General features: G+C 41.1%; 1 protein-coding gene across 3 annotated transcripts in view; it reads left to right on the plus strand.

Annotated features, from left to right (window-relative positions):
• TRAPPC9 (trafficking protein particle complex subunit 9) overlaps positions 1-24,792 on the plus strand; it is a 263,304-nt gene that overhangs the window by 62,117 nt on the left and 176,395 nt on the right. For all 3 annotated transcript variants that reach the window (XM_053395217.1, XM_053395219.1, XM_053395218.1), the window contains 2 exons: positions 14,290-14,432; positions 19,614-19,724. In XM_053395217.1, coding sequence (XP_053251192.1) covers positions 14,290-14,432; positions 19,614-19,724 — 254 coding nt within the window. The remainder of the gene's footprint in view (positions 1-14,289; positions 14,433-19,613; positions 19,725-24,792) is intronic.

A 24,792-nucleotide genomic window follows, 5' to 3' on the forward strand; every position in this document is an offset into this window, starting at 1 on the left:
AAAAATACATTGAATTTTGCATGGCTCACTTTCGCCATCTAGCAACACATGTGTATATTGCACTTTACAACACATTTAAAGCATTTTATTTGCAGCTGTGTAGCTGAGTCCTGTGCTAATCAGATGGTGTTAATATATATAAATTTGCAATTGTGGCATGATAATAGTTGGATTGAGATATGGGATCTTTTTTAAAGGTGGACAGTTAAAATCTTACAAAGGAATTAGTATTGGAATGGGAGAGCACCTGCTGCAATTCTTTCAGTATCTACAAATGAGACGCATAGCCAAATGCCTTGTTTTAAAATGTGGCACATTATGCGAGAGAGAACAAATTTTGAAAATGTAATGGCTAAAGGGCAAAGACCAAAGTTATTGAGTAAGCTATGTGATATTATTATGGCTAATGATATTTCCGTCAACACATATTAAAGCCGATGTGAACAGTATTTGAATAATGAGATCCTGCTAGATGCATGGAAGTAGATAGGGCAATATGTCCCACAGGAAATAAATATTAATCGTAAAGTTTTTTTTTATATAAACTTCTTATCTGTTGGTATTTGAGACCTTCAAGGTTGAAATAAATAAACATAGGCACAAATAATAAGTGTTGGGAATGAGAAGCACTAAATGCTGATATGCTCCATATATTCTGGTCTTGCCCCTGAATAAAGATCATTTTGATAAATATTATAAAAGGAAAGAAAAGCATTCCAGGTTATATGCTGCCAGCAAATTTCATAGCTGTTCCGTTTTGTTACGCAGAAGGTCTTTTTTTGCCAGAAGATAAGGAAATTACCATTCGCCTCTTAACAGCTGCATGGATAACAAGTTCTAAATGGGGGGGGGGGGGGACAAACCCCAAACTCCTTCACCAAGTAGTAAAAAATCATAAATTAAATAATAGAATTATAATGAGGGAAGGTAAGCAATCTAATAATTTATTTATTAAAAAATGGAGTGTGTTTATTATGTACTGGTTGAATGAGACACACAGAAAATATTTTGCCATATATACTGGGCTGGTATGTGCAATGGTTATTTGGAAGTCTCTCCCCCAGCCTTTACAGTCATACCTCGGGTTCAAGTGGCTTCAGGTTAAGCATTTTCGGGTTGCACTCCGCGGCGACCCGGAAGTAACGGAGCGCATTACTTCCAGATTTTGCCGCATGTGCAGAAGCGGCGAAATGCAACCCGCGCATGTTACGTTCTACTCAGGATGCGAATGTGGCTCTGGAACAGATCCCGTTCGCATCCAGAGATACCACTGTACTTCCTTTTCTTATTCTTTTATTCCTTATTATTGCTGTTATTATTACTTGTAGTTGGCCATTTGGTTGTGCTCGTATTTGTCACCTTTAACACCTACAGTGGTACCTCGGTTTAAGAACTTAATTCGTTCTGGAGCTCCATTCTTAACCTGAAACTGTTCTTAACCTGAAGCACCACTTTAGCTAATGGGGCCTCCCGCTGCTGCTGCACGATTTCTGTTCTCATCCTGAAGCAAAGTTATTAACCCAAGGTACTATTTCTGGGTTAGCGGAGTCTGTAACCTGAAGCCCCTGTAACCCGAGATACCACTGTATTTTGTAATCTATTGCGGTAGTGCACAATGGGTCAGTGTGTCTGGCTGTTAACCAGAAGGTTGGTGGTTTGAGCCCACACAGGGATGGCTGTGGGCCGGATTCCTGCATTGCAGGGGGGTTGGACTAGATGTCCCTCAGGTCCTTTCCAACTCTATGGTTCTAAGTTGCAGTACTAATCTAACCACCGGTGCCCCTCAGTATTCCTAACATTAACTGTACTCTGCATTTGGTGTCTTGGCCTACTTGGTATCTTGATCTGTTAAAGTTGTTTACTCTGAAAGATGCTTCTCTTGTCATCTTTTCTATAACATACTGTATTTTTTGCCCTATAGGACGCACTTTTCCCCCTCCAAAAATGAAGGGGAAATGTGTGTGTGTTCTATGGGGCGAATGCAGGCTTTCGCTGAAGCCTGGAGAGCGAGAGGGGTCAGTGCGCACCGACCCCTCTCGCTCTCCAGGCTTCAGGAAGCTATCCACAAGCCTTGGGAGCCCGCTGAAGTTCCCGCCAGGCTCCCCAGGCTTGCGGATAGTGCCCCGGGCTTCGGGCAGATATCCCCAGGCTTGCGGATAGCAGCCTGTTCTGGGGGCTGGGGTAGGGGGAAGCTCAGGCTTCCCCAGCCCCGCGCCTGGAGGGAAAATAATTTTTTTTTCTTTATCCCCCCCCCAAACTAGGTGCGCCCTATGGGCTGGTGCGCCCTATAGGGCGAAAAATACGGTAATATTTATACCATAGGTGGTAATAATAATAATAATAATAATAATAATAATAATAATAATAATATATTTATACCCCGCAAATCTGGCTGGTTTTCCCCAGCCACTCTGGGTGGCTCCCAACAGAATAAAATAGCGATAAAATATCAAACATTAAAAACCTCCCTAAACAGGGCTACCTTCAGATGTCTTCTAAAAGACAGATAGTTCTATTTCCTTGACATCTGATGGGAGGACGTCCCACAGGGCAGGCACCACCACTGAGAAGGCCCTCTTTCCATGGTTCCCTATAACCTCACTTCTCACAGGGAGGGATCTGCCAGAAGGCCCTTGGAGCTGGACCTCAGTGTCTGCACTGAATGATGGGGGTAGAGATGCTCCTTCAGGTCTACTGGGCCAAGGCCGTTTAGGGCTTTCAAGGTCAGCACCAACACTTTGAATTGTGCTGGGAAATGTTACTGGGAGCCAATGTAGGTCTTTCAGGACCGGTGTTATATGGTCTTGGCGGCCACACATAATTTATTGATCCACTTGTTCCCTGGATTAGCATTTCCTAAACTGTGGTTTTCAAGTCTCAAGTGGGTTGCAAAGCCTGTACAAGTGGGATGCAGATTTTTTTAAATAAGTAAACCTATATTGTTATAAAGAAAACCACCACTTAATCCACTCATCCGTGTTATTACTGCATTGAGTTTCTGGCACAGGTTATCGCAGTCTCAAACAGATGGTAAGGCAAGAGCACAGGGCTTCTATTGATTTCCATCTGATAGCAAGTTTGTGGGCCGCAGGACGTAAAACCCTCTTACTCATAGAAACCAGTGGTGTGATTAGCAAGCAGAGCTTTTGCTGAGAAGTCGTCTTCCAGAGCATAGAGATGAGCTGTTACCTGCACGAAAGAAAACACTCAGACAAAACAGAAACAGAACTTTTATGCCTCAGAAGTTATTGTGTGAAGGAACCAAACCATGTTAGCCATGTTTGGTAAGATGGATGTTGGAAAGGTAATTTGCAGATTCAGGACATGGGCTTATTTTACAGTTCCAGGAACCGCCACACCAGATCCATAAGACCTTGGTCAGATCATTCCAGCTCCAAACAGATGAATTATAGTAAAAAAGGGCACTGCACTGCTGCTACTCAAAGCTTAGGTAAGGTAAAGGGACCCCTGACCATTAGGTCCAGTCGTGGCCGACTCTGGGGTTATGGGACTCATCTCGCTTTATTGGCATACAGCTTCCGGGCCATGTGGCCAGCATGACTAAGCCACTTCTTGCGAACCAGAGCAGCGCACGGAAACGCTGTTTACCTTCCCGCCGGAGCGGTACCTATTTATCTACTTGCACTTTGAAGTGCTTTCAAACTGCTAGGTTAGCAGGAGCAGGGACCGAGCAACGGGAGCTCACCCCTTCTGATCGGCAAGTCCTAGGCTCTGTGGTTTAACCCACAGCGCCACCCACGTCCCTAAAAAGCTTAACTCAAAGCTTAACCATGGCTTAATCTGAGCTAAGGACTCAAAAACTCTGATGGGAGGACGTTCCTTACAGCCCCTCAGCCTGTGGATCTTCTGTACAGAATTAAACCCTAAGATGGTGAATATCATTGTTAATGGGTGTTGTGTTGGCATCAGTCTGTTTCGGGAGACAATGGAAGAGGGTGCCTTAGGGGGAAAGGTCAAACCATTGGAGAGATCCAGCACCTCCTGTAACTGACATGTGTTATTGCAGGTTGATGAATGTTAATGAATACCCCAGTGATATATTTTGAATGAATTATCAAAGCATACTTGCTAATGATCAATATTTGAGAATATGTTGAATACTCAGTAAAAACTGAAGATTTCCCCCATGTTTTCCTTGGTTTGTCTTGCTTTATTACAAAATAATTTTACTGAAAGCGCTTTCTAGTACTTTCAGCAACAAACCACAGATTCATGAATGTATTCATAGCCTTTTCGGGGGGGGGGGGAGGAACAGAAAACAAAATCTCTAGATCCCTAGTTAATACAGCAGAATTGCAGAATGCCGGTAAGGTTTCCTGCTATGCATCTAGGTATGCTAGTTTAACATCACATCTGATTTGAAAGGCTCAAATTTCCCTCTGCCAATAGATTTTCTTTTCCTCCTTAAAAACAAAAACAAAAAAATCCATTAACTTCATTGCTGTAACTCATGATGATCTAAATGGATTGCAAAGTGGAATCCCCACAAGTTGGCAAACTATAGCCTGGGGATTAAATTGAGTGTGACCATGCAGTTGCTATATACCTGATTACTTGGCTAACATAAAGTTCTCAAAGATGACTCACTGTTTGGGAGTTTCAGTCTGATATTTTTATTAAATTCTGAAAGAGAGCTGACACAGTAGCGTGATCTTTAATAAGCATTTATAGGATTTTGGGTGCAGAAGTTTTGAGACTAGGTTTCAGGGAACCCTTCTTGTATTGATTTATCTGTCAAAGACTGTTGTCTGTTGCAGAGGATTCTGGCAAATGTGTATTTGGTTTCACCCTCAGCCCATCTAAAATGAGAGCACAACCTCCTGGAATACACTCAAGTCTCCCGTGACCGCACATTAGCTGTGTCTGGATGGTCGCATCTCAGTTTAATAAGCTGAAATAGGAAGAAATGTTTGCCCATACTTGCAGCTCCTTCCGTACTCACTTCTTGGCAGGCCGTGATTAATTCCAGAAGTCTTATAGTTCCGATTTTATCCAAACAGGGGAGTTGGGCTTGGTTACTGTAGTTCTGAACCCAGCCAGGATCGTAAATCATGGTTTGAAGCTGGTTTAAGGTTCTGTCTGCTCCTGATTCTGACAACCATAGTTTACCAGTTCAGTTAAAATGGGAAGCTATAGTTAATTAAAGACTTCTGCATTTCATTGAGATGCCATGAGTTAGACACTTGCACATGACCTTTTGCACATGGAAATGTGCAAAAGGCTCATTCATATCTCATATTAAACCAAAATATGGCCATCATCGGGTGGCGCTGTGAGTTAAACCACAGAGCCTAGGGCTTGCCGATCAGAAGGTCAGCAGTTCGAATCCCCACGACGGGGTGAGCTCCTGTTGCTCAGTCCCTGCTCCTGCCCACCTAGCAGTTCGAAAGCACATCAAAGTGCAAGTAGATAAATAGGTACCGCTCTGGCGGGAAGGTAAACGGCTTTTCCGTGTGCTGCTCTGGTTCGCCAGAAGCAGCTTAGTCATGCTGGCCACATGACCCGGAAGCTGTACACCGGCTCCCTTGGCCAGTAAAGCGAGATGAGCACCGCAACCCCAGAGTCGGTCACAACTGGACCTAATGGTCAGGGGTACCTTTACCTTTATGGCCATCAAAGAAGGTGGGGAATGGTTATGCAAGTTGGCTTTCTGGTATGGTTGTGTGCTGTTACTGATCCCACAGAACTCTTATGTTTCCCAAGACATCGTTTGAAACCCAGTGGTTTTTTAAAAAGCCTTCAACTAGTTTAGGTTATTCAGCTTCTGTATGTTGCCATAAGACCTTGTCCAATCATATGCATTTGGCAACCTATATATCACTGTAAGAGCAGCTGCAGTTTTATCTCATTAGCTAATGTACATGCAGTGCTGCATGCCAGCTCTGTGTTGTATCTGAGTATTATTCTGCTCACACTTTCAATCGTTTCAAGCAAGGCTATTTTTAGCCAGCTGAAATTTAAAACATTCCTTCTACCTTCGGGGGCAAGGGGACTTTATTGAGATACAGAGCATAACTCAAGATGGATCCTGTTGCTAAATGGTCTGACAAGGGGAGGCAGGGGGGAAAAAGGACAATACTGCATTATTTAATTCCCAAGGCATACATTATGCAGAATCTATATTTAGTTTTCCCCAGTTGCTACTACCACTGTATTATTACACAAAGGGATGATGCAATTTCATTGTTCAGTGAGTTGATAAGACATAAATGCAGATGAATGAACTAGACGATGAATGTGGGATACTGCATGTTGCTTCTGAAATTCAGCTTGTGTGCACTACATCTGAAGAAAAGCTACAGAACTATGTAGGCAATTGTGTCTTAAAATGTTGGGTCAGCATGCAGTTACCGTAATAACTATTTTAGTTCTCAAGGGCAGCAGACACCATGAAAGGCCATCTTGCCTTAAATAGACAAATTGTAATGACTATTTTAAGCGTTTAAAACAGACACACATACACTTGGGATTTAGTTTCTTGGACTTGCACGTCATTGTTATAGCTGCCTCAGGATTTCAGATTTATTCGACTGGAGGGCAGATGGCCACACTGCTGAGCAAGGGGCATCATGGCAATTCACATCACCTGTTTTATGTGGGATTTTGGTGTACACATAGAAGGTTGTTGCTTTGTGAGGAAATGCAGCATTTTTAAAAGACTATATGGAAGTAGATTTTGGTATTTTGCTGTCATACGATCATCTACTACATGAAGCAAGCACCATTGAGATTAGTGAGGCTTGCTACCAATGTAATTGGTACAGGATTGTAGTCTGAATTTTCATCACAGCTCAGTTCGCGCTAATTGGTGACTGCAGTGTTACACACACTGACTGTGTGTGCACATAAAACTCAGTCATGGTTTAGTGCTACATGCATGAGGTTTCACGAACCCTAGGCAAAGCATCAAGCTTATAATAATACTCTTTTAAATATTAAATAAATAATTTTATTATTTATTCCCCACCCATCTGGCAGGGTTCCGTCAAGTGTAGAGAATGACTAGTTTAGTTTTTGCTTTCAAGTAACCTCTCATGATTATATGCATACCCCATATTTCCTCCAAGGAGGTCGAGGTGGTGCGTGTGGTTCTCCCCTTCTCCATTTTATCCTCACAGAAGCCCTATGAAGTAGGCTGGGGTAAGAGACAATGGCCTTTCCAAGGTCACCCAGTGAGTTTCATGGCTGAGAAGGAATTTGAACCCTTGCCTCCTAGGACCTAGTCCAGTGCCACCTCATTGGCTCTCTAAAACATGGTTTAGCCGTACAGTTAAGCTGGGTGAAGTTTCACAGGAGATTAAGACCCTCTTCAGAGGAAAACCCCTCTACAGTCTTTTTCTGAATCGCCCATCTCAAGCAACACTTGCAAATGCTTCCATTGGCATGCATAGATTTTTATTGGTAAGTGTTGCGTGGCTAGAGGCCAAAGTGGGTTCAGTGGCATGGAGTACCTTAGACAAGTTCCGACTGGTTTGCCAGCTATGGCTATTCCTGGACAGAGGTGACCTAAGCCACAGTGACAAATGCCTTGGTAACTTCCCATTTGGATTACTGTGGTGTGGTTTCTGTGGGGCTGCCCTTGAAAATGGTTTGGAAGCAGAACACAGCTGTCAGAATGTTGACTGGGGCAGCTAGCAGAGACCATACTGTACAACATGGAACCCAAAGGATCTCCATTGACTGTTTGCTTCCTGGCTGAATTTAAGGTGCTGGTGCTGCACTGTAAAGCCCTAAACATCTTAGAACCCAAATCTTGGAACCCAGGTATCTGGAAGAGGCCCTTCTCCAGTGTCCTTCGTGGTGGCACCCAAATTGCAGAATGCCCCCTCTTTTGGTATTTCAGCATTAGGCATAATTGCAGAATGCCCCCTCTTTTGGTATTTCAGCATTAGGCTAAAGATCTGTTCGCATGGCAATTTCTGCAGTTCTGTTTTTTTTTTACTGAACTTTTAATAATAATAATAATAATGATAATAATACATTTTATTTATACCCCACCCTCCCCGGCCGAGACCGGGCTCAGGGCAACTAACAGCAAATATACAGTACATTTAAAAAACAAAATCAAACGATTAGTTTAAAATACAATTCCAATCACATTTAAAATCAAAATAAAATTAAGTAGGAACCCACAAATCATAACCGTAGGGGTAAGGAATTAAAAGTTCACCAGGCCCGGCCACTCGTGCTGGTCCCATATGGACCGATAGAGAGAGCCAAGGAGGCCACTTACATACAGGGTCCCATAGAAAGAAAGGGGTCAGACTGGGCCCGGACCAAAGGCCTGGCGGAACAGCTCTGTCTTAACAGGCCCTGTGGAAATATCTCAAATCCTGCAGGGCCCTGGTCTCTTGCGACAGAGCGTTCCACCAGACTGGGGCCAGGGCTGAAAAGGCCCTGGCCCTGGTTGAGGCCAGTCGAGACCCGGGTCCTCCAAAGTATTATTGCTTGTGGACCGTAAGGTCCTCCGTGGGGCATACCAGGAGAGGCGGTCCCGTAAGTACGACGGTCCTAAGCTGTATAGAGCTTTAAAGGTTAAAACAAGCACTTTGAACCTGACCCTGTACTCCACTGGGAGCCAGTGCAGCTGGTGTAGCACTGGATGAATGTGGTCCCATGGCGATGACCTCGTAAGGAGCCTCATCGCGGCGTTTTGCACCCGCTGGAGTTTCTGGGTCAGCTTCAAGGGCAACCCTGCATAGAGCAAATTACAATAATCAAGCCTGGAGGTAACTGTCGCATGGATCACTGTGGCCAGATCGGGGTGAGAAAGGTAAGGGACCAGCTGCTTAGCGTGGCGGAAGTGGACAAATGCCGCCTTTGCCGCAGTTGCAACCTGCGCCTCCATAGAAAGGGAGGCGTCGAAGGCTACACCCAAACTCCTGACAGAAGGCGCTGGCACTAACTGAGCCCCTTCAAGAGATGGGTGCTTTAATTCTGTTTAGCTCTTCACTGTCTGGAAACGTTCTTGTTTTGATTGCATTATAACAAACCATGGGGTCACATGATGAAGGGGATGCTAAAAGATGCTTAAATAAGTATAATCCCTGCATGTACACTTCAGGTTCTGGTTCTATAAATTAAGGGCATAATCTTCCCTGTGTTTTCTCCAAAGTCATTTACTCGTGGGGATTATGTGCATGTTGTGAGCTGAAACTGCCATTCATCAAATTAATCGTGTTTCTATAAATTGGTTCTACAGTGTATTTTAGATATATTTTAAGTGCTATGAATGGGCTTCTAGCTGTGAAGGGTGCATTAAGGTTAATGGACATTGCACAGTAAGATCATTGTTACTTTGCAGCAAATTTACCTCGCTGCAGGTGACCACTGCTTTGTGACACAGCTTGAAGTACCTCGAGAATAAGAGATACTGTATAAAAATGCAGAATTCTGCCCCCAACAACTTCTCATAGAAAGCCGCTAAGCCATTCATTGTTAATCTTTCCCCATGTCCAGACTAAAGTAATTCACTTTTTAAAAAATTCACATTTTTAAAGAACTCTTTGTGTGGGTCAGCAAATGTTGTCTCTTGCTGTATTCATGGTCTTCTGTGACAACAAATTCATAGAATCGGAAGGGAAGGGAAGGGTCATTGGCTGCACAAAGTAGCTCATGCTCTGAGATAGAGGTCTTAACACTTCTGTGTGCCTGCATCTTAACAACAACAACAACAACAACAACAACAACAACAACAACAACAATTTATTTATACCCCACCCATCTGGCTGGGTTTCCCTAGCCACTCTGGGCGGCTTCCAACCGAATAATAAAAGCAATACAGCATCTTGCTATTAGAGCCATGCCCCAGGGATTCTTCAGGCTCTGAGGGCTGGCTCACTTAAAAAGGCTGTGTGAGCTAGCATATACCAGGCTCAACATGAACATTTGAGGATAAGAGAGTGCCTGAAGACTCTCCTCTTCTTCTTCGGCAATCACTTGTAGCCAAATAAGAATGTCTTCCATGAACACGGTCTTAACGGTGTGCCCATAAGTGACTGTGGAGGCCAATTCTGGATCCACATGTCCTTCTACAGTGGGGACATAGGTTTCTGGGAGGGAGTTGTTCATGGTGAGGGTTTGCCAAGCGTGCCTTCCTCTTAGTGCGTTTCTCCCTTTCGTCCTGAGTTCGAGTGTCTAAATGAGTGAGCTGATAAACAGTAGCTATGCAAATTCTGGAGGAGCTTAAAGGACCTGATCAAGAAACAAAAAAGTACCACAAGTATCCTCAGGAACCAAGAATGAGACCAAAGTGAGCTCAACAAATGACATTCTCTGGTGGTTGTAGGCTGCGACAGTCTTTATTTTAGAAAGTACCTCTTCTTGGTAGACCAACAGGGCTTCTAGCAGGAATGACACTGAGAAGATCTTCTCCCATATCTATCTTTCTTACTTCACCAGACCTTTATTAGGCATTACAAGTATAGGCCATCATAAAACACCAGATATAAAAATTTAAAATATATACAAATAAACAGCCATGTAAAATATATAACAACGATGATTTTCATTGGGATTTCTTCCCGCTAAATAATGCAATTCACCACTCTAAGAGATACTATTGACAAAAACTCAGCCACCCTTGCAGTTTCTTCTGGGTTAATGTCAGACAGATAGAATCTGATATTTCATTGTGCCGTGATGTTAGACAGCCCCCAAAATGGGGATAGCACACCTTTGTGTAGCTGGACAGTAGGAAAGAAAATGTTCTACAATGTCCAGCACATTCAAAGAACATCCACAATGTTTATCATCTGGGGTTGTTTAAATATCTGCCCTTGACTACAGCTAAGGGGGAAATGTTCAATCGGGCCTGCGTTGGACTGCAATTATTAATTTTGAGATATATGTCACCCTGTTATTTGTTGTATTAAAACCATAGAATTTGGGAGAGCAAATTTTATGTACAGCCGACTCAATGTTTTGTTTTCAGTGTTCCTTAATCTGGTTTGAATATTGAGATAAATATATTGCTCACTTGAATTATGCAAGAGTTTCAAGTCAATTTCAATATATCTGATTTTGCTATGTAAGAGTTGGAAGCATCTAGATTTATAAGAGTCCTTAAGTAAGTCAGAGAGCAGACTCAGAGTTTGACAACCAAAATGGCAGCGCAACCACGATTTTATAGTGCTGGCTCACACCCAATAGTCCATTGTGTTTATACCTAGTTCTGCACACATCGTCTCATACTTGCTTGAACTTGGGAGCCCCAGGACATGTCACAATAAACTTGAGTGTATCTTATCTAAATCACTATTAGCTTGAAAAATCTGAATAGCAGCTGGTATAAGTGGGTTACCTTTCTGAAAATAAAAGCGAGCTACTGCTGAGGAGGTACACTTTGCCTGTTTTATAGCACTTGTGCAATGGTTTGACCAACCTGAGTTGCTCTGGAATAAAATTATGAGAAATCTGTGCATCTTTACTTGCTGGATTTCTTGTCCCCTTATTTCCCATTTCTCTAATTTCCGGGAATTACAGAAGACCAGAATTTTGTCTTCGGCTCCCATATCAGCTTTGCCAGGCTAGAAGCAGTAGGGTTCTGGCATCGATTTTATCTTAATTATTGTGACCGCCTTCAATTTTTCCTTTATATTTATAGTTTATTTCTTTTGTGTGTGAGATGCACCCTTTCAGGCAGATACTTGGACAATGCTCTGGTTGTACCTTACCATAAAGTTTGATGGAAGTGGCATCATTGAGAAGAGAAGAGGGTTCTTATGGACAGACGGCTTTACTTTCCTGGTACAGCTTCTGTGATTGGCGTTTCTTCCTCTTGCATAGAAGCTAAACAGGCTAATGTTGCTGAAGCAAAACAGGCTAATGAGCATCACTGTCCAGCAGCCCATCTTCACTCATCTCTCCACCTTTGGACTGGAAATGAGGCAGAGTGGTTGCTTAACCACAATGAACCTGCAAGCTGCTAACTCTCATTGAGAGAGACAGAGGAAGTAGCTCTGCTACCCAGGAGCTGAGGCACATATTGGAGACCAACAAGTGTTTTTCTTTCTCTCCATCTGAAAGGGTTTCCCTCTGCTTTGCTTCAGGCCTCTCAACATGATTGAAAGACCTGAAAATAGGCCCTTCTGCTCATAAATCTGTTGATAAATGGATGACAGTTTAGGAGCTTCTTGCGAAGTAGACCTTAGTCCACAAAAGCTTATGTCATAATACATGTGTTAGATTTTAAGGTGCCCCAGAACTCTTTGTTGTTTAAGTAGCCAAGGCATTTTCCATTGCAAGAAAGCTGAGCAAACATCCATATATGCTTACTTGTTAGCATATTTTTTCCTAATCCTTTGTGAAGATGCAAAAATGGTGCATGAAATCACTCAAATAGCATAATTCCTGACTTCAAAACGAGAATTCCTAAGCATCTTGCATTGAAGTAACTTCAGGCAGTGAGTATGGAAAACTGCCTCTAATAGCTGTACTTTAACACTGTCAAATTACCTATGGACGTTCTGATGCATTTCCAGTAATTCGGTTTCTATTCCAAACACCAGCAGGTCATTCTAGTGCTCTGACACCTGCTGGCCTTCAAGGCAAGATGTCCCAGAGACATCTCTAGTCCTCAAAGCCCCAATATGATATTTTGAATGATGTAAGCAATGCTAGATTTTCAGTGGCAAACATGGTAATCTTAACCCCATGCGTTTGCCTGACATGCAAAGTTTTTGGGCTGGCTTACTTCTGGGTTGCACAGGTTCTTCCTTTTGGCACTGGTTGCTCCTGGCACTTTTAAATTATAGCCATGCCTTCTGGCAGCAGTTTTAATGAAATACCAGATCTTGGCAACACCCATAGCTGGGCTGCGGGCTGCCAGTTTGAACAGGGAGCTGAGATGGAAGTGGGAAACATGCATATAGTGAAATACCCTTCCTTCTTTAGTCTCAGCTGTGTTTTTCTAGTGGCACCTGGTAACCAAGGCAGATTCGCTGCCAAAATATGTTGGCTGAAATCATTACTTGGGGCACAGTTTCCATTTTGCATTTCCCTTCTTTTGAAATTCAAACTCAGTGGTGATTTTAAGTGAGAGAAGAGCAGTGGACACTCTGGACTCAGTCAAGAGATGGGGAGAAGAAAGCTAAGCTACAAAGTTTGATGGTCTCCCTGAGGATGGTGCTGTGGATCCCCAGATGTTTGCCCAAAGGCCTAGCACTAATGGAGCTGTTTTTTATGTAGGAGTTTCATTAAAAACACATCAACTTCAGCATTTGTTTTTGTTTCTTGGATTCTGCAATTATTTCACTTTCTTTTTCTTCCATGTAAAAGAAAGCACTTCAAAGGAATTCAGTTTTGCTATTCAATCGGTTTTGTACAGGTTGCCCTGCATAACAGCAGGACATCATCAGTTTTGGGCTATAGAACAAAAGAGTGAAATCTGTACTTTGCCACACTTTACAAAATATTATGTCACCAGCAAAAAATAAAATAAAAATATTTTCAATACTACAAGTTTGTCTCAAGCAATGTCAGCTTTCTGAAACTGCTGATTTTAACTCAGCATTTTGTTAATCTGAAAATGTTTGTAGGGTGTTTTTCTTCGTTTTTAAACGTATTGCCTAATGATTATTTTCTAGACATGATATTAATGGTTGCACAAGTTGCCTAGTTGTGGTGATGTAAGATTAGCCATGCTGCGTATCATTTGATTGTGATTAAGCAAAAAAACAAATTGTGTGACTGTGTGAAATCAGATATAAGGTTAGCTAAGCTACAACAGATATATCCATAAATTTCAAGGTAGAGTTAATCGTTTGTGAATGCAGGCTTATTCTTCCTTTGTTCTCTGGTGAAACAGTGCTACATTATTGTGAGCCAATGTCCCACTTTACCACAGGTGCTTAAAGCAATGGAAGTACAGTAAAATGCAGGAATGACACCAGTAGTTCCAAATTTGGTGCATAATGAAACAATTGCATGTCCCTGTTCATTTACCAAATGAAATCCATTCATAGTAAATCCCATTACCTGAAATATGGTTGTGTGAATTTGTTTTTAAATTGCATTTATAGGTGGTCTCCCCCCCCCCTTTTAAGGCAGATGTTATGATGTACCATAGCTGACTGTAATCTTTGAGATCATCCTGTTATATTTCCTAAAGCCCCTGTTGCATTTACATCAGGGTAGCCGGAGCAGTATTGTTAGTGGAAGCACAAAGTGATACTTGGTGCTCAGCAATGGAAAGGTGATAGAAATAAACTGTATATTTTAGTATAGGGGGAAAAAGCCGATTTAAATTTTTTACTTTGTTTTTTTTAGACGCTGGAAGCCATCTTGAACTTCAAATACTCAGGAGGTCCAGGACATGTCGATGGCTATTACAGGAACTTGTCTCTGGGACTTCATGTAGATGTGGAGCCGTCTGTCTTCTTTACACGTGTTAGTACTCTGCCCGCAACAAGGTGTGTTGTTTCTAAAAAGCTTACTTTTGTGTGGGAAGGGGGAAGGATTTCTCTATATAACATCAGTATAGTAGTAGCAGCAGCAGCAGCAGCAGCAATATTGGGACAGCAATCTTATTCCTGCAATATACCAAAGTAGATTACTATTAATTGAGAAATAGTTCCCTCTTGCATTTTCTCAAGGGTCCCATGTATCTGTACACCGCTAAAGGCTAATCAGCAAAAACAAAACATTTTGTTTCCTTTTTTGAACCAGTGTGCTTATAATTTCATAGAAGTGACCCAGTGCATCTGAATGAAGTTGCCCAAATGACCTAAAAATTGGCCTTCCTACATGTTAATTTCCAGTTTCATTAAAACCATGTTAAAGTTTAAAGAATACTTCGGGGCTTGCAAAATTATCTATTTCTCCTCTTTTATTCATGTTACAATTAATCTTTGCTTTAAACAAGCTTTTTGTTCTTTTGCTCTCTCTATTATATCAGTATATTATTATTATTATTATTATTATTATTATTATTTCCTCTTAAAGTACTTAATAATTTTTTCACATAGTATTGTTTCTATCATAACGCAAGCCACATAATATAACTGAGAATGGAGTTCAGTGAAAGTTAATGCTTTCATTGAGTCTACTTCAGCATTGTATTTTTGCATAATAGGTAGTTGTCAGGGAACTGCCATCGGAAAAACAGGAGGTGAAAGGGCTCACAGAGGCTGAGAGAGACTTATCAGCTGAGGAGGGAACCAGCAGGGGGAGAGGAGGAGCTCCAAGGGAAAGTGAGTCGGAGGGAGGGCTCAGAGACACTTCAAGCGAGAACAGTGGGGAGGTTTCAGGACCTCCTATAGGGACACCCACTCCTCGCCGGAAACTGTCACGCCGAGAGTCCAGAAGATGCGTTTCCGTTAAGGAGCTTTTATGCTGGAAGAAGTTCCGTAAACGCCCACTGTCGGATTCTACAAGCGACTGACGGAGCCATGCTTAAGGAGCTCCGTTACAGACAGAGGTTTGTGGACTTAGCCAAACTCTGAGGGATTAGGAATTTCTCGCACAAGCAGCTCATCATCCCATCACAGTAGTGTTCAGTAGAAATACCAGCATATATAAATTCACTTAGGCTTGTACCCAGCACTGCATCAGTGAAGCATTCACTAGCGTAGTAGGACTTCCATTCCCACTCCCCACTGTGCACCCAGAAAAACATGCTTCCCAACCCTCCGGAGCTGATTTTGAGGATGTAGCAGTTGGAATGGAGAGAAGAGAAAGAAGAAGCTCTGTAACATGCACAGAAGTTTGTTGCACCAGCAGAGCTTCAGCAATGGATATGACCCTTTGTTTATAAGCCAAACTGTGATTCCATTCAGCAGCACACCTAGGCTCACAGTGTGTCGGAGATACAACCTTTTTGAAAATGAACAGCAACACAGTGAAAGTATGAAACAAAGCTCTCACTCTGTTTATTAGAAGAACTGCACGTTGCTGCTTTGGATTATGGCATTAGCCATATCAAACCATGTTGTGTTTTGTTAGAGGTCAAGAAACCAACCTCCTAAGTACTTTTGTTGAGCTAGGTCCAGAAATAATATGGATGAATAAATCTTTAGGTGGAGCTATTGCCAGAATTGTCCATGGAGTTTCCTTGGCAGGGATACTGGAGTGGCTTGCCGGTTCCTGCTCCAGGTGGATCACGTTTAATCAAAACTCTCCACTATGACCTGTCAGTCTTGGGTGGCCTTGCACGGCATAGCTCAGAGCTTCTCTGAGTTATTCAAGCCCCTTCACGAAGAGTCGGACAGGACTAAACGATTAAACAACAACAACAACATTGCCAGAATTATTTTATGTTCCTTCATTTTTTTTACAAAATGTGTTGTCACTGTACAAGTATTGATGTGAATGTGCATTTAAATACTCTTTTTTTATAGTGCTCATCATTTGTGGTTTTGGTGACATATAGCGCTCCTGCACTTCTACAAATTTCCCACTACTAATACAAATTGCATCTCATTCCTACACTTCATTGACACATTTGGACTCTCTGTCCACACATCTGTGAACTGGTGTTATTTAAAAAAACAGCTTGTTTCTCTGTTTATGATCCACACTGTCTGCTGATTGTAAGACTTGAGCACTGCAAATTATGAAACAAAGTTTTATTTGTTTTAAACTAGTGCGATTAATTTTGCTTGAAATCACATATTTGTATAAGTTATGAGCTACTCATGAATTTTTGCCTAGTTTTTAAAAAGTTGTTTACAGTATTTGCACCCTGGTTTTCCATATCTGTTTTCAAAGCAATTTACGAATAGTACAAAAGTGGCTTTTTAAAAAGATATTAATTGCAGATTGGAGAGATTAAGTAATCATATCATCAGTTTCGGAGTGGCTCTGCTAGAAAGTACTCATCCATCTTTTTCTTTGGAATCCATCTCTTAACTTGGGTGCATATGGTTGGATGGCCATCTGTCATGGATACTTTAGCTGAGATTCTTGATTTGCAGGGGGTTGGACTAGATGACCCTTGGGTCCCTTCCAACTGTAAGATTCTATGATTGCCTTTCTGTCATGTTCTCACATTGCAGTTGTCAGTAGTCCACTTTAATGAAACCTGACCATTATTTCCCTATGTTCCCCCCTTTCCTGTCGGTCATAATACAAATCAGCGGACAGTTTCAAAAATTGTGTATTCCTAGGTAATCTAACTGTGTTCAAGCCCTAGTTCTGCAATGCGATCCTGGTGATTGGACATAACCACCACACTTCAGGCTCTCTGTTTCGTATCTGCTTACCCATCTTGAGTCTTGGTCTTCATCAGAGCCTGGAGACTCCTGTTCCACAGCACAGCGGCAAGGCCACAATACGTATACCTCGTTCATTGCTGGGAACATCAACCTTGCCATGTGGAAATCCCTTGCAGACGACCGCAGTGCCTGTAGAAAGACAGTTATTCATCCAGCCACTCTTAACCCATCTCCCTAGTCCAGTTCCCAGGAATGCGCGACTCTCCTGTCTGCCTGTATTTCATTTCTAGCAAAAACTACACAGCCACTCTCTAGTTCTCACATGGAGATTTCCCTAAAAAAAACCCATTGACCTTTTCATAGAAACAGCTAGCATTCTGTAACAGAATCATTCCTTTCAGCAGTTACAGTGTTTACGACCATCCCATGACAGCATAGCAGGCTTAGACTCTTCCACCTGTGAAGAGTGGTGGAAGAACCTATCAGCAGAAGACAGCCGCTTCTCAGTTTATTTTTTTGTCATGCAGCATGGATATAATATACCTTCTATTGGTTTCATGCATTATGAAATAGAACATTTCTGCCTGTTGGGAGAAATTTGGCGTAATTCAGCTTCTTCTCCTAATGCCAAAAATTTAACAAATCTGCCTGTTTCCAAACTGGAGCAGTCTGTCATTTGGTTCAGTTAAATTTTATGAGTTTCTATTTTAGCGTTGCTAATGAATAAAGCAATAGTAGTTGCCTGTCTCATCTCCTCTACTCAATTGAATTTAGTTTTCTCTCTCTCTCTCCCCGTGATGAATGCTTTATATATTCATTTGCTGATGAAATGTTTTTCAATGCTTGAAGATTTTATCAAGTTATGATAGCACTGTAATAGATTTTAATTCTTTAAAAAATGGTGCTTTCTCAAAATGACTTGAGTAAACCTAGAATGTGTCAGATATGCACATCTAGTGAAGAAGTATGGTTAAGGCAAATGGAGAATTAAAAAGTTTAAGGGCATTGTGTGACTCATTATCCAAGCACAGTTACGTATAACCCTGACACCAAATGCATGAGATCATACATCCATGCTGTAGCCCTAATGATCTGGATTTAGGGCCATCAGCTAGTTACAAACACTGTTATTGTTTAGTTGTTCAGTCGTGTTAGACTCTTCATAACCCCATGGACCAGAGCACACCAGGCACTCCTTTCTTCCACTGCCTCCCGCAGTTTGGCCAAACTCATGCTGGTAGCTTCGAGAACACTGTCCAACCATCTCGTCCTCTGTCGTCCCCTTCTCCTTGTGCCCTCATTCTTTCCCAACATCAGGGTCTTTTCCAGGGAGTCTTCTCTTCTCATGAGGTGGCCAAAGTATTGGAGCCTCAGCTTCAGGATCTGTCCTTCCAGTGAGCACTCAGGGCTGATTTCCTTCAGAATGGATAGGCTTGATCTACTTGCAGTCCATGGGACTCTCAAGAGTCTCATCCAGCACCATAATTCACTAGCAGATTAAAATCCATTCTTAAATTGTACATTCTTCCCTCTGATACTCTCACTGTTAGTACAATAGGGTGATTTTTAACAAAATAAGAATTGCCTTAATGGATCCTGACAATCCAGCCCTTTATCTCACCCTAACAGATATCACTGGAGTAGAGATTCAGCCTGTTTTGTATGAGGTTGTATGCCCTTTGAGAAACGTAGTTTGCAGTTTGGCAGTGCTCCTAGATACATCATGGATCATCATGGTGTGGCAGTGACCAGCAATGCTTTTGCTCAATTTAGGCTAGTATACCGGCTGCACCCAGTCCTGATCCTGGCTATAGTGCCTTAGTTTCATCAATGTTGGATTACTGTAATGTGCTCTGCAGTGTGACTGCCTTTGGTTTGTGCATACTCCTCCTCCTCCAGCATAGCTGAGAGGATGAGTTCAGACACCTTAACTATGGGTTTCCATGCCTTTAATTGTGGATTCCCATGTTGCCCACACCAGAAATGGCAGTTCGTGTTAACTATGGTTAGTTTAAACAAGCCAGCTAGAGAAATCAGTTTGAGCTGTTTTAAACTAACCATAGGTAACTTGAATCACAGTTTGAGTTTACAGATGACACAAGAAGACACAGTTAACTAAAACTGAAAGCAAACATCTCCATGCTCATCTCAGCTGTGTGGGAGGAGGAAGAGAGCATCTGATACCAGAAGGAAGCTGACATCTCATTAAACCATAGTTTACTGTGATACTTGAATTTGAACAGTGACTGGGACACAATAGCTAAAATGTTAAATAGTCACTGCTCTGAGAAGTGCTGAGATTTGCTGCAATGGAAAAAAAACACTGACTTGATCACAGACTGTTCCTTTCCTTTAATAACGATTAATGTTTTTCTGTTATCGTAACTCTGTGATGATTGTTAAAACCTCAACATTGTTTGTTTAAATCTCTTCAAACAGTACCCGCCAGTGCCATCTCCTCCTTGATGTGTTCAACTCAACAGAACATGAGCTCACAGTTAGTGCAAAGAACAATGAAGATCTAGTTTTGCATGCTGGGGAATGCCAGCGGTAAGTTCAGAGACAAAACACAGCTTCTTAGTTTCATCCCCTTCTTTCTTTCAAGTCCTCCTGTATGCTACATCTCTGTCTCACCTTGAATGCAAGAAGCTCAGAGGCTCAGCAGTGCATGTGATTAATAAGTAGTCCCCTGTAAATATAATTGAGTAGTTTGTGACATCTTAACTTGAAAGTTTTCTTAGCACAATTTACACATAGATGACATGTGTGGGGAAACAGAAAGAAATAGACATTTTGTTCATGACTTTTTTCAGTGTTCACAACAACTATATTTTGGATAAACTTTTTTTTTAACCTTATTCATCAAAAAGAGGCTGTTGCTGTTTTTTAAATAATGTGTATGCAGTACAAAAGCTCTAAATCACTGTCCTAAATCATAATTTTGTTTTATCAACTGTACAGTAGAACTTTATTCAATTATTTTGATCAATATTTTGAAAGGGGGGAGTATAGGAGCCCTTGGGTACCTATACAAAAAAAGCATAGTGGTCAGATAATGAATTTGCATATGCATATAGCAGAATATGAGAATACTTGATGGTACAAGTTTCACTGGCCATTTTGTACTCAGAGGCACAAAGTGATAATTGAACTCCTGCCATTATTGAGTTTGGGCATTCTAAATCAAATGCTTGCTTAGAAGTCTCAGATATCAGAAACAAAAAAAGATGTTCAATTTAGTTTTCAGTGTGGTCCTGGCTACTCTCTTTTTCTAGTAGCAATAAAGTCATGGATTTTCTTTCAGATTATGGCTGGATTTCTGAACTGAAGATTTCACACTTTGTAATCTCCATAGCGTCAGTTTTGCCGAGCAAATTCTACTCAAAAAGAATGTTTAGTTCTGTACTTTGGAGTAGCTTTGATATGGTTTGGCAGGTATTTTAAAAAGTTATGAATTTAGTCACTACCACCTTGGCAGTGCCTTGGTTTGTATTTACAGATGTGAAAATATTAAAATAGTTATTTATGATAAAATAATATGTGGTCATCAATAGCGGTACATGTAGACCTACTTTTGGTAATTTATTATGCTTTGTTCTTGATCATCATACCATTAAAATCAAGTTTCATGAGAGTAATTTGTAATTCAAAGTGGAAGGTGTCACCTAAGCATTTAAATTCTACACACAGAATGTCTGGCATTGAATAGTCCTGAACTAACTCATTAGTGTGGAGATTTATCAAAGTGATGATCTCAGTAGATGGTGTTATCATTTTTCTTTTGTGGTGCACCTCAAGTGTTTCATGAATGTGTGGTAAACAGATTTCAGAGAGTACCTGGAAAAGACATTATACTTAATACTCATTTAAAAAAGGCTGTATCGTCTGACTTCCCATTATATACTCAGATGCTGTAACATGATCCACACAAAATAAATGTATTTCCAAGTATAAAGAAACCATATGAAAAACGAGTTTCCTAAAGCTGATGGCTTGCTTCCCTTTTACCTGAATTGCTTTCACTTCTGTAAAATGGTTTTTTTTGTATAAAAACCTCCTCTATTCTGAGAAAATTTGTGGTGATGTAAAAGATGAGATCAAGTAGGAGCACATTTTTCTGAAAAATGGTATAAAGTGAGAAGGATAGTATTTAGGAGAGGATGGGACTTTATGTATGTACTGTGAGCAGCATCAATAACCTTTTCCATAGTTCTGAGAAGGACATTATTCTTTGCGTATTTTTCAGTGGTGAGAGAGCATCAGGCATATCAAATGGCACTTTTGTGTGATTTAACAGCCTGTCAGTTTTTCCCCCCTTTACTGAAGTGTAGCACTTACCTCTTTTTAAAAAGGCATTTTAAGATGCCATAGAAAATTTCCAGTTAATGGGATGCGCTGGGATCTTAACACTGAAGTAGAGTGGATTACACAATTCAAATGAGGTGACTCATTTGTTTGTGGTGGTGGGGGGTATTGAGTATCTTTTCCCTATTCAGCAGCTCCCTATTTGTCTGCCTATTTGGGTAGCTTAGAAAGTTTTCAAAAGATTTTTGGAGGGGATGGGGAAGAGGTTGCCGAAGAGGGAAAAACCTAACTGAAATGCCCATCACTGGGTTACCCATGAAATCTTGGGTATAGAAACTGACCAGTTTTTATGAACTTGGGTTCACCTGGCCAAATTAACATGGTTGCTGTTGGGACATTTCTACCTTTTTGTTAATATCTTCAAAGTGTCAGTGTGAAATATTCATTTGGGGTGCTCAGATCATTTCTGTAGTTTGCAAGACAATGTGAGTGCCCTTCTTGAAGATGTTTGTGGGTTCCATATGACTCTTCCCAGTTATTGAGATATTCTTAGGAGGTCTCCACTTAGGGTTCTGCACCTGCAGAAAGTATGTTCTGAAGTTGCATTGAGTGAAGACTTCTCTAGAATTGCAGCAAGTAACTGGTTTCCTAGAGGTAATATTTTCCTGAGTACCATGTGCAGTGAATAAACATTAGGTAGCTTTCATACCCTGCTTATGAGCTTTAGGAGTTACCTGGCTGGCCGATGCTGAACTAGATAGGTCTTGTTGGGCGAAGTAAAGCAATGAGGAACTATAGTAACTTCAGCCCTACTTGCTGTCCTCATATAACTGATCTCTTCAGGGTCAGGACATCCTGCAATCCCGCCAGTTTTGCAAGGCTTTGTTACCTTTCTTCAATAAGTTGCTTATAGCTATTATTTAACTTCTGAATTGCCCAAGGCGATTTACAGACATGCCTTTAAAAACAGCTGAAATAATTTTAAAAACAGTACAAGAATAGTTTTATAAGTAAAAGTACAGGTGCAAAAATAAACATCATAGGGTTAAAAATAAAATGAACCCTTAAGGCAGAGACCCTTCCATCTTACTCGAAAAGCTTGTTGAAACAAAAATGTTGTTGGTTGTTTCCGGAAGGTATAGATAACAGGCGCTTCTATGTGTTGGAAGTGACATTTGTACTGGTTGTTATTCACACTTCTCAGACAAACAAATTAAGATTATATTGTTGAGTAAAACAAGTAGAGAAATATCAATCTGTACTTTATTGGGGTTTATACCTTCCCAGTGTCCACAATATACATCATAAACGAGACAATGAAAATTTCATGTTTGTAGACCATTTTTGTGATGATGTTCCCCAGGTGAGGATTAAATATGGGACTTTAATTCCTGTATAATTCATTTTATATGAGTAGGACTGTTAATGTCTGAAGATATGGCTCATTTCACCTATATTTTTAGCGTGACTACTAAAAGAAGAATGATTGATGTGTGCTCGTATCAGTAACACTTCATTTAATGTCCCGAGGATTTCTTGAAATAGGTACTTTAACATCTGACCTTCTGTTTGTAAACATGAGTCTCCTTCAGAAGACCCCTCCACCTATAATGCAGATCATATGCCACTTTAGGCAAAAAATACTCTGGTTGTATTCTGCAAAATAAGAGACTTAAAACCACCATATTGGCAGACCTGTTTTTGTGTAGGAGATTCTTCAGTTTATCACTTTCTTATTTTAACCTTGAAGTCAAGTTTTGAATCATATATTACATTCCGGCCTGCTTCTTTACAGGTCTTATTTTGTCTCTTGGTATGAAGTAGAATCCCGAGTCTCGTGTAATTTTTTCTTTGCACCCATCATGAGTTTGGTTTGACTTTTCGTTCTTACCTGCCTATCTTCAAAAAGCAGGTTTTGATTACGGCAACGAGGTCTGCTTTTGGAACGAAAGCCTAATGAACATATAAAACTGTCTTACATAGTCAGACATTTGATTCAGTACTGTTTTCTCCAACTGGTGGCAAGCAGGGGTCTTGGGGGAAGCTCTGTAGCTCAGTAGCAGAACGCTGGAGAGCCGCTGCTAGTGTGTAGACCAGGCTTCCTCAACCTTGGCCCTCCAGATGTTTTTGGCCTACAGCTCGTATGATCCCTAGCTAGCAGATCCAGTGGTTAGGGATGATGGGAATTGTAGTCTCGAAACATCTGGAGGGCCGAGGTTGAGGAAGCCTGGTGTAGACAATACTGAACCAAATGGCCCAGTGCTCTGACTCGGTATGTGACAGCTTCCTATATTTCAGCTTGCTAAGATGCTTTTTAATTGCAGATAATGAGAACTGAACCTGGAATCGACTATATGAAAGGCATGTATGGTGGCACTTTGTCTATTCTTTCCTTCTTTATTAGATCTATATCCTCCCTTTTTTCCTCCAAGGTTCTCAAGGTACACAGTAGTCACCACCCCCAATTTTTGTTCACAACAACTTTGAGAAGTTGGGTAAAATGAGAGATAGTGACTGGCCCAAGGCCAGTTCCCAAGACTAAAAGTGCCAATGGTGTTGATTATCCTTGTTAAGCGATATGAACTGTGGACTTAATTATCCATCGTAACAATTCTCTTAAGCCTGAACTTGCATAGTAGGGCCATTATTATTATTATTATTATTATTATTATTATTATTATTATTACAACAGTGTCTAGGACAATTGCTTTGGTAGGAAGCAGCCGTATACCAAGTCCCAAACATTAATCTGTGTTATCATTTTTCTGCACTATTTTTTTGGCTACAAACTAGTCTTAAGTAAGAACATTCTGCTGGATCAGGCCAGTGGCCCATCTAGTCCAGCATTCTGTTCTCACAGTGGCCAACCAGATGCTTGTTTGACCATTTTTGTTGCCTAGTACATGTATCTAGTACAATTAGCTTCATCTACTTTGGCAGTCCTCCCATGAACAATCATGGACAAGAGTCTCTCAGCTGAGCCTTTACCTAATTTACTTTAGCATGCAGATGTGTGTTAAGGTCTTAAAAGCTTTGGTACATTATTTCTTAAACACGGTGACGGGAGTAGTGAGTGCTAAATGGAAACTTAGGATACTTCCTGAAGAATTTCTGTGATTCTTTTTCAGCTTTTCTGACCATAGTGACTGTATTTTTTTATTGCTGTGAGTCCTATGAGACCAAATAGATGTTTGTTGTATTAAGCCAGCACATACTACAATACCCCAATGAAGAAGCCATCTAGATCTTTTGTAGAGCCGATATAAGAGTTACTGGGGCGCCGGCGGGGTGTGAGGTGGGAGAATTGCAAAAA

This window comes from Podarcis raffonei, chromosome 7 (genome assembly GCF_027172205.1).
Source record: "Podarcis raffonei isolate rPodRaf1 chromosome 7, rPodRaf1.pri, whole genome shotgun sequence".
Lineage (NCBI taxonomy): Eukaryota > Metazoa > Chordata > Lepidosauria > Squamata > Lacertidae > Podarcis > Podarcis raffonei.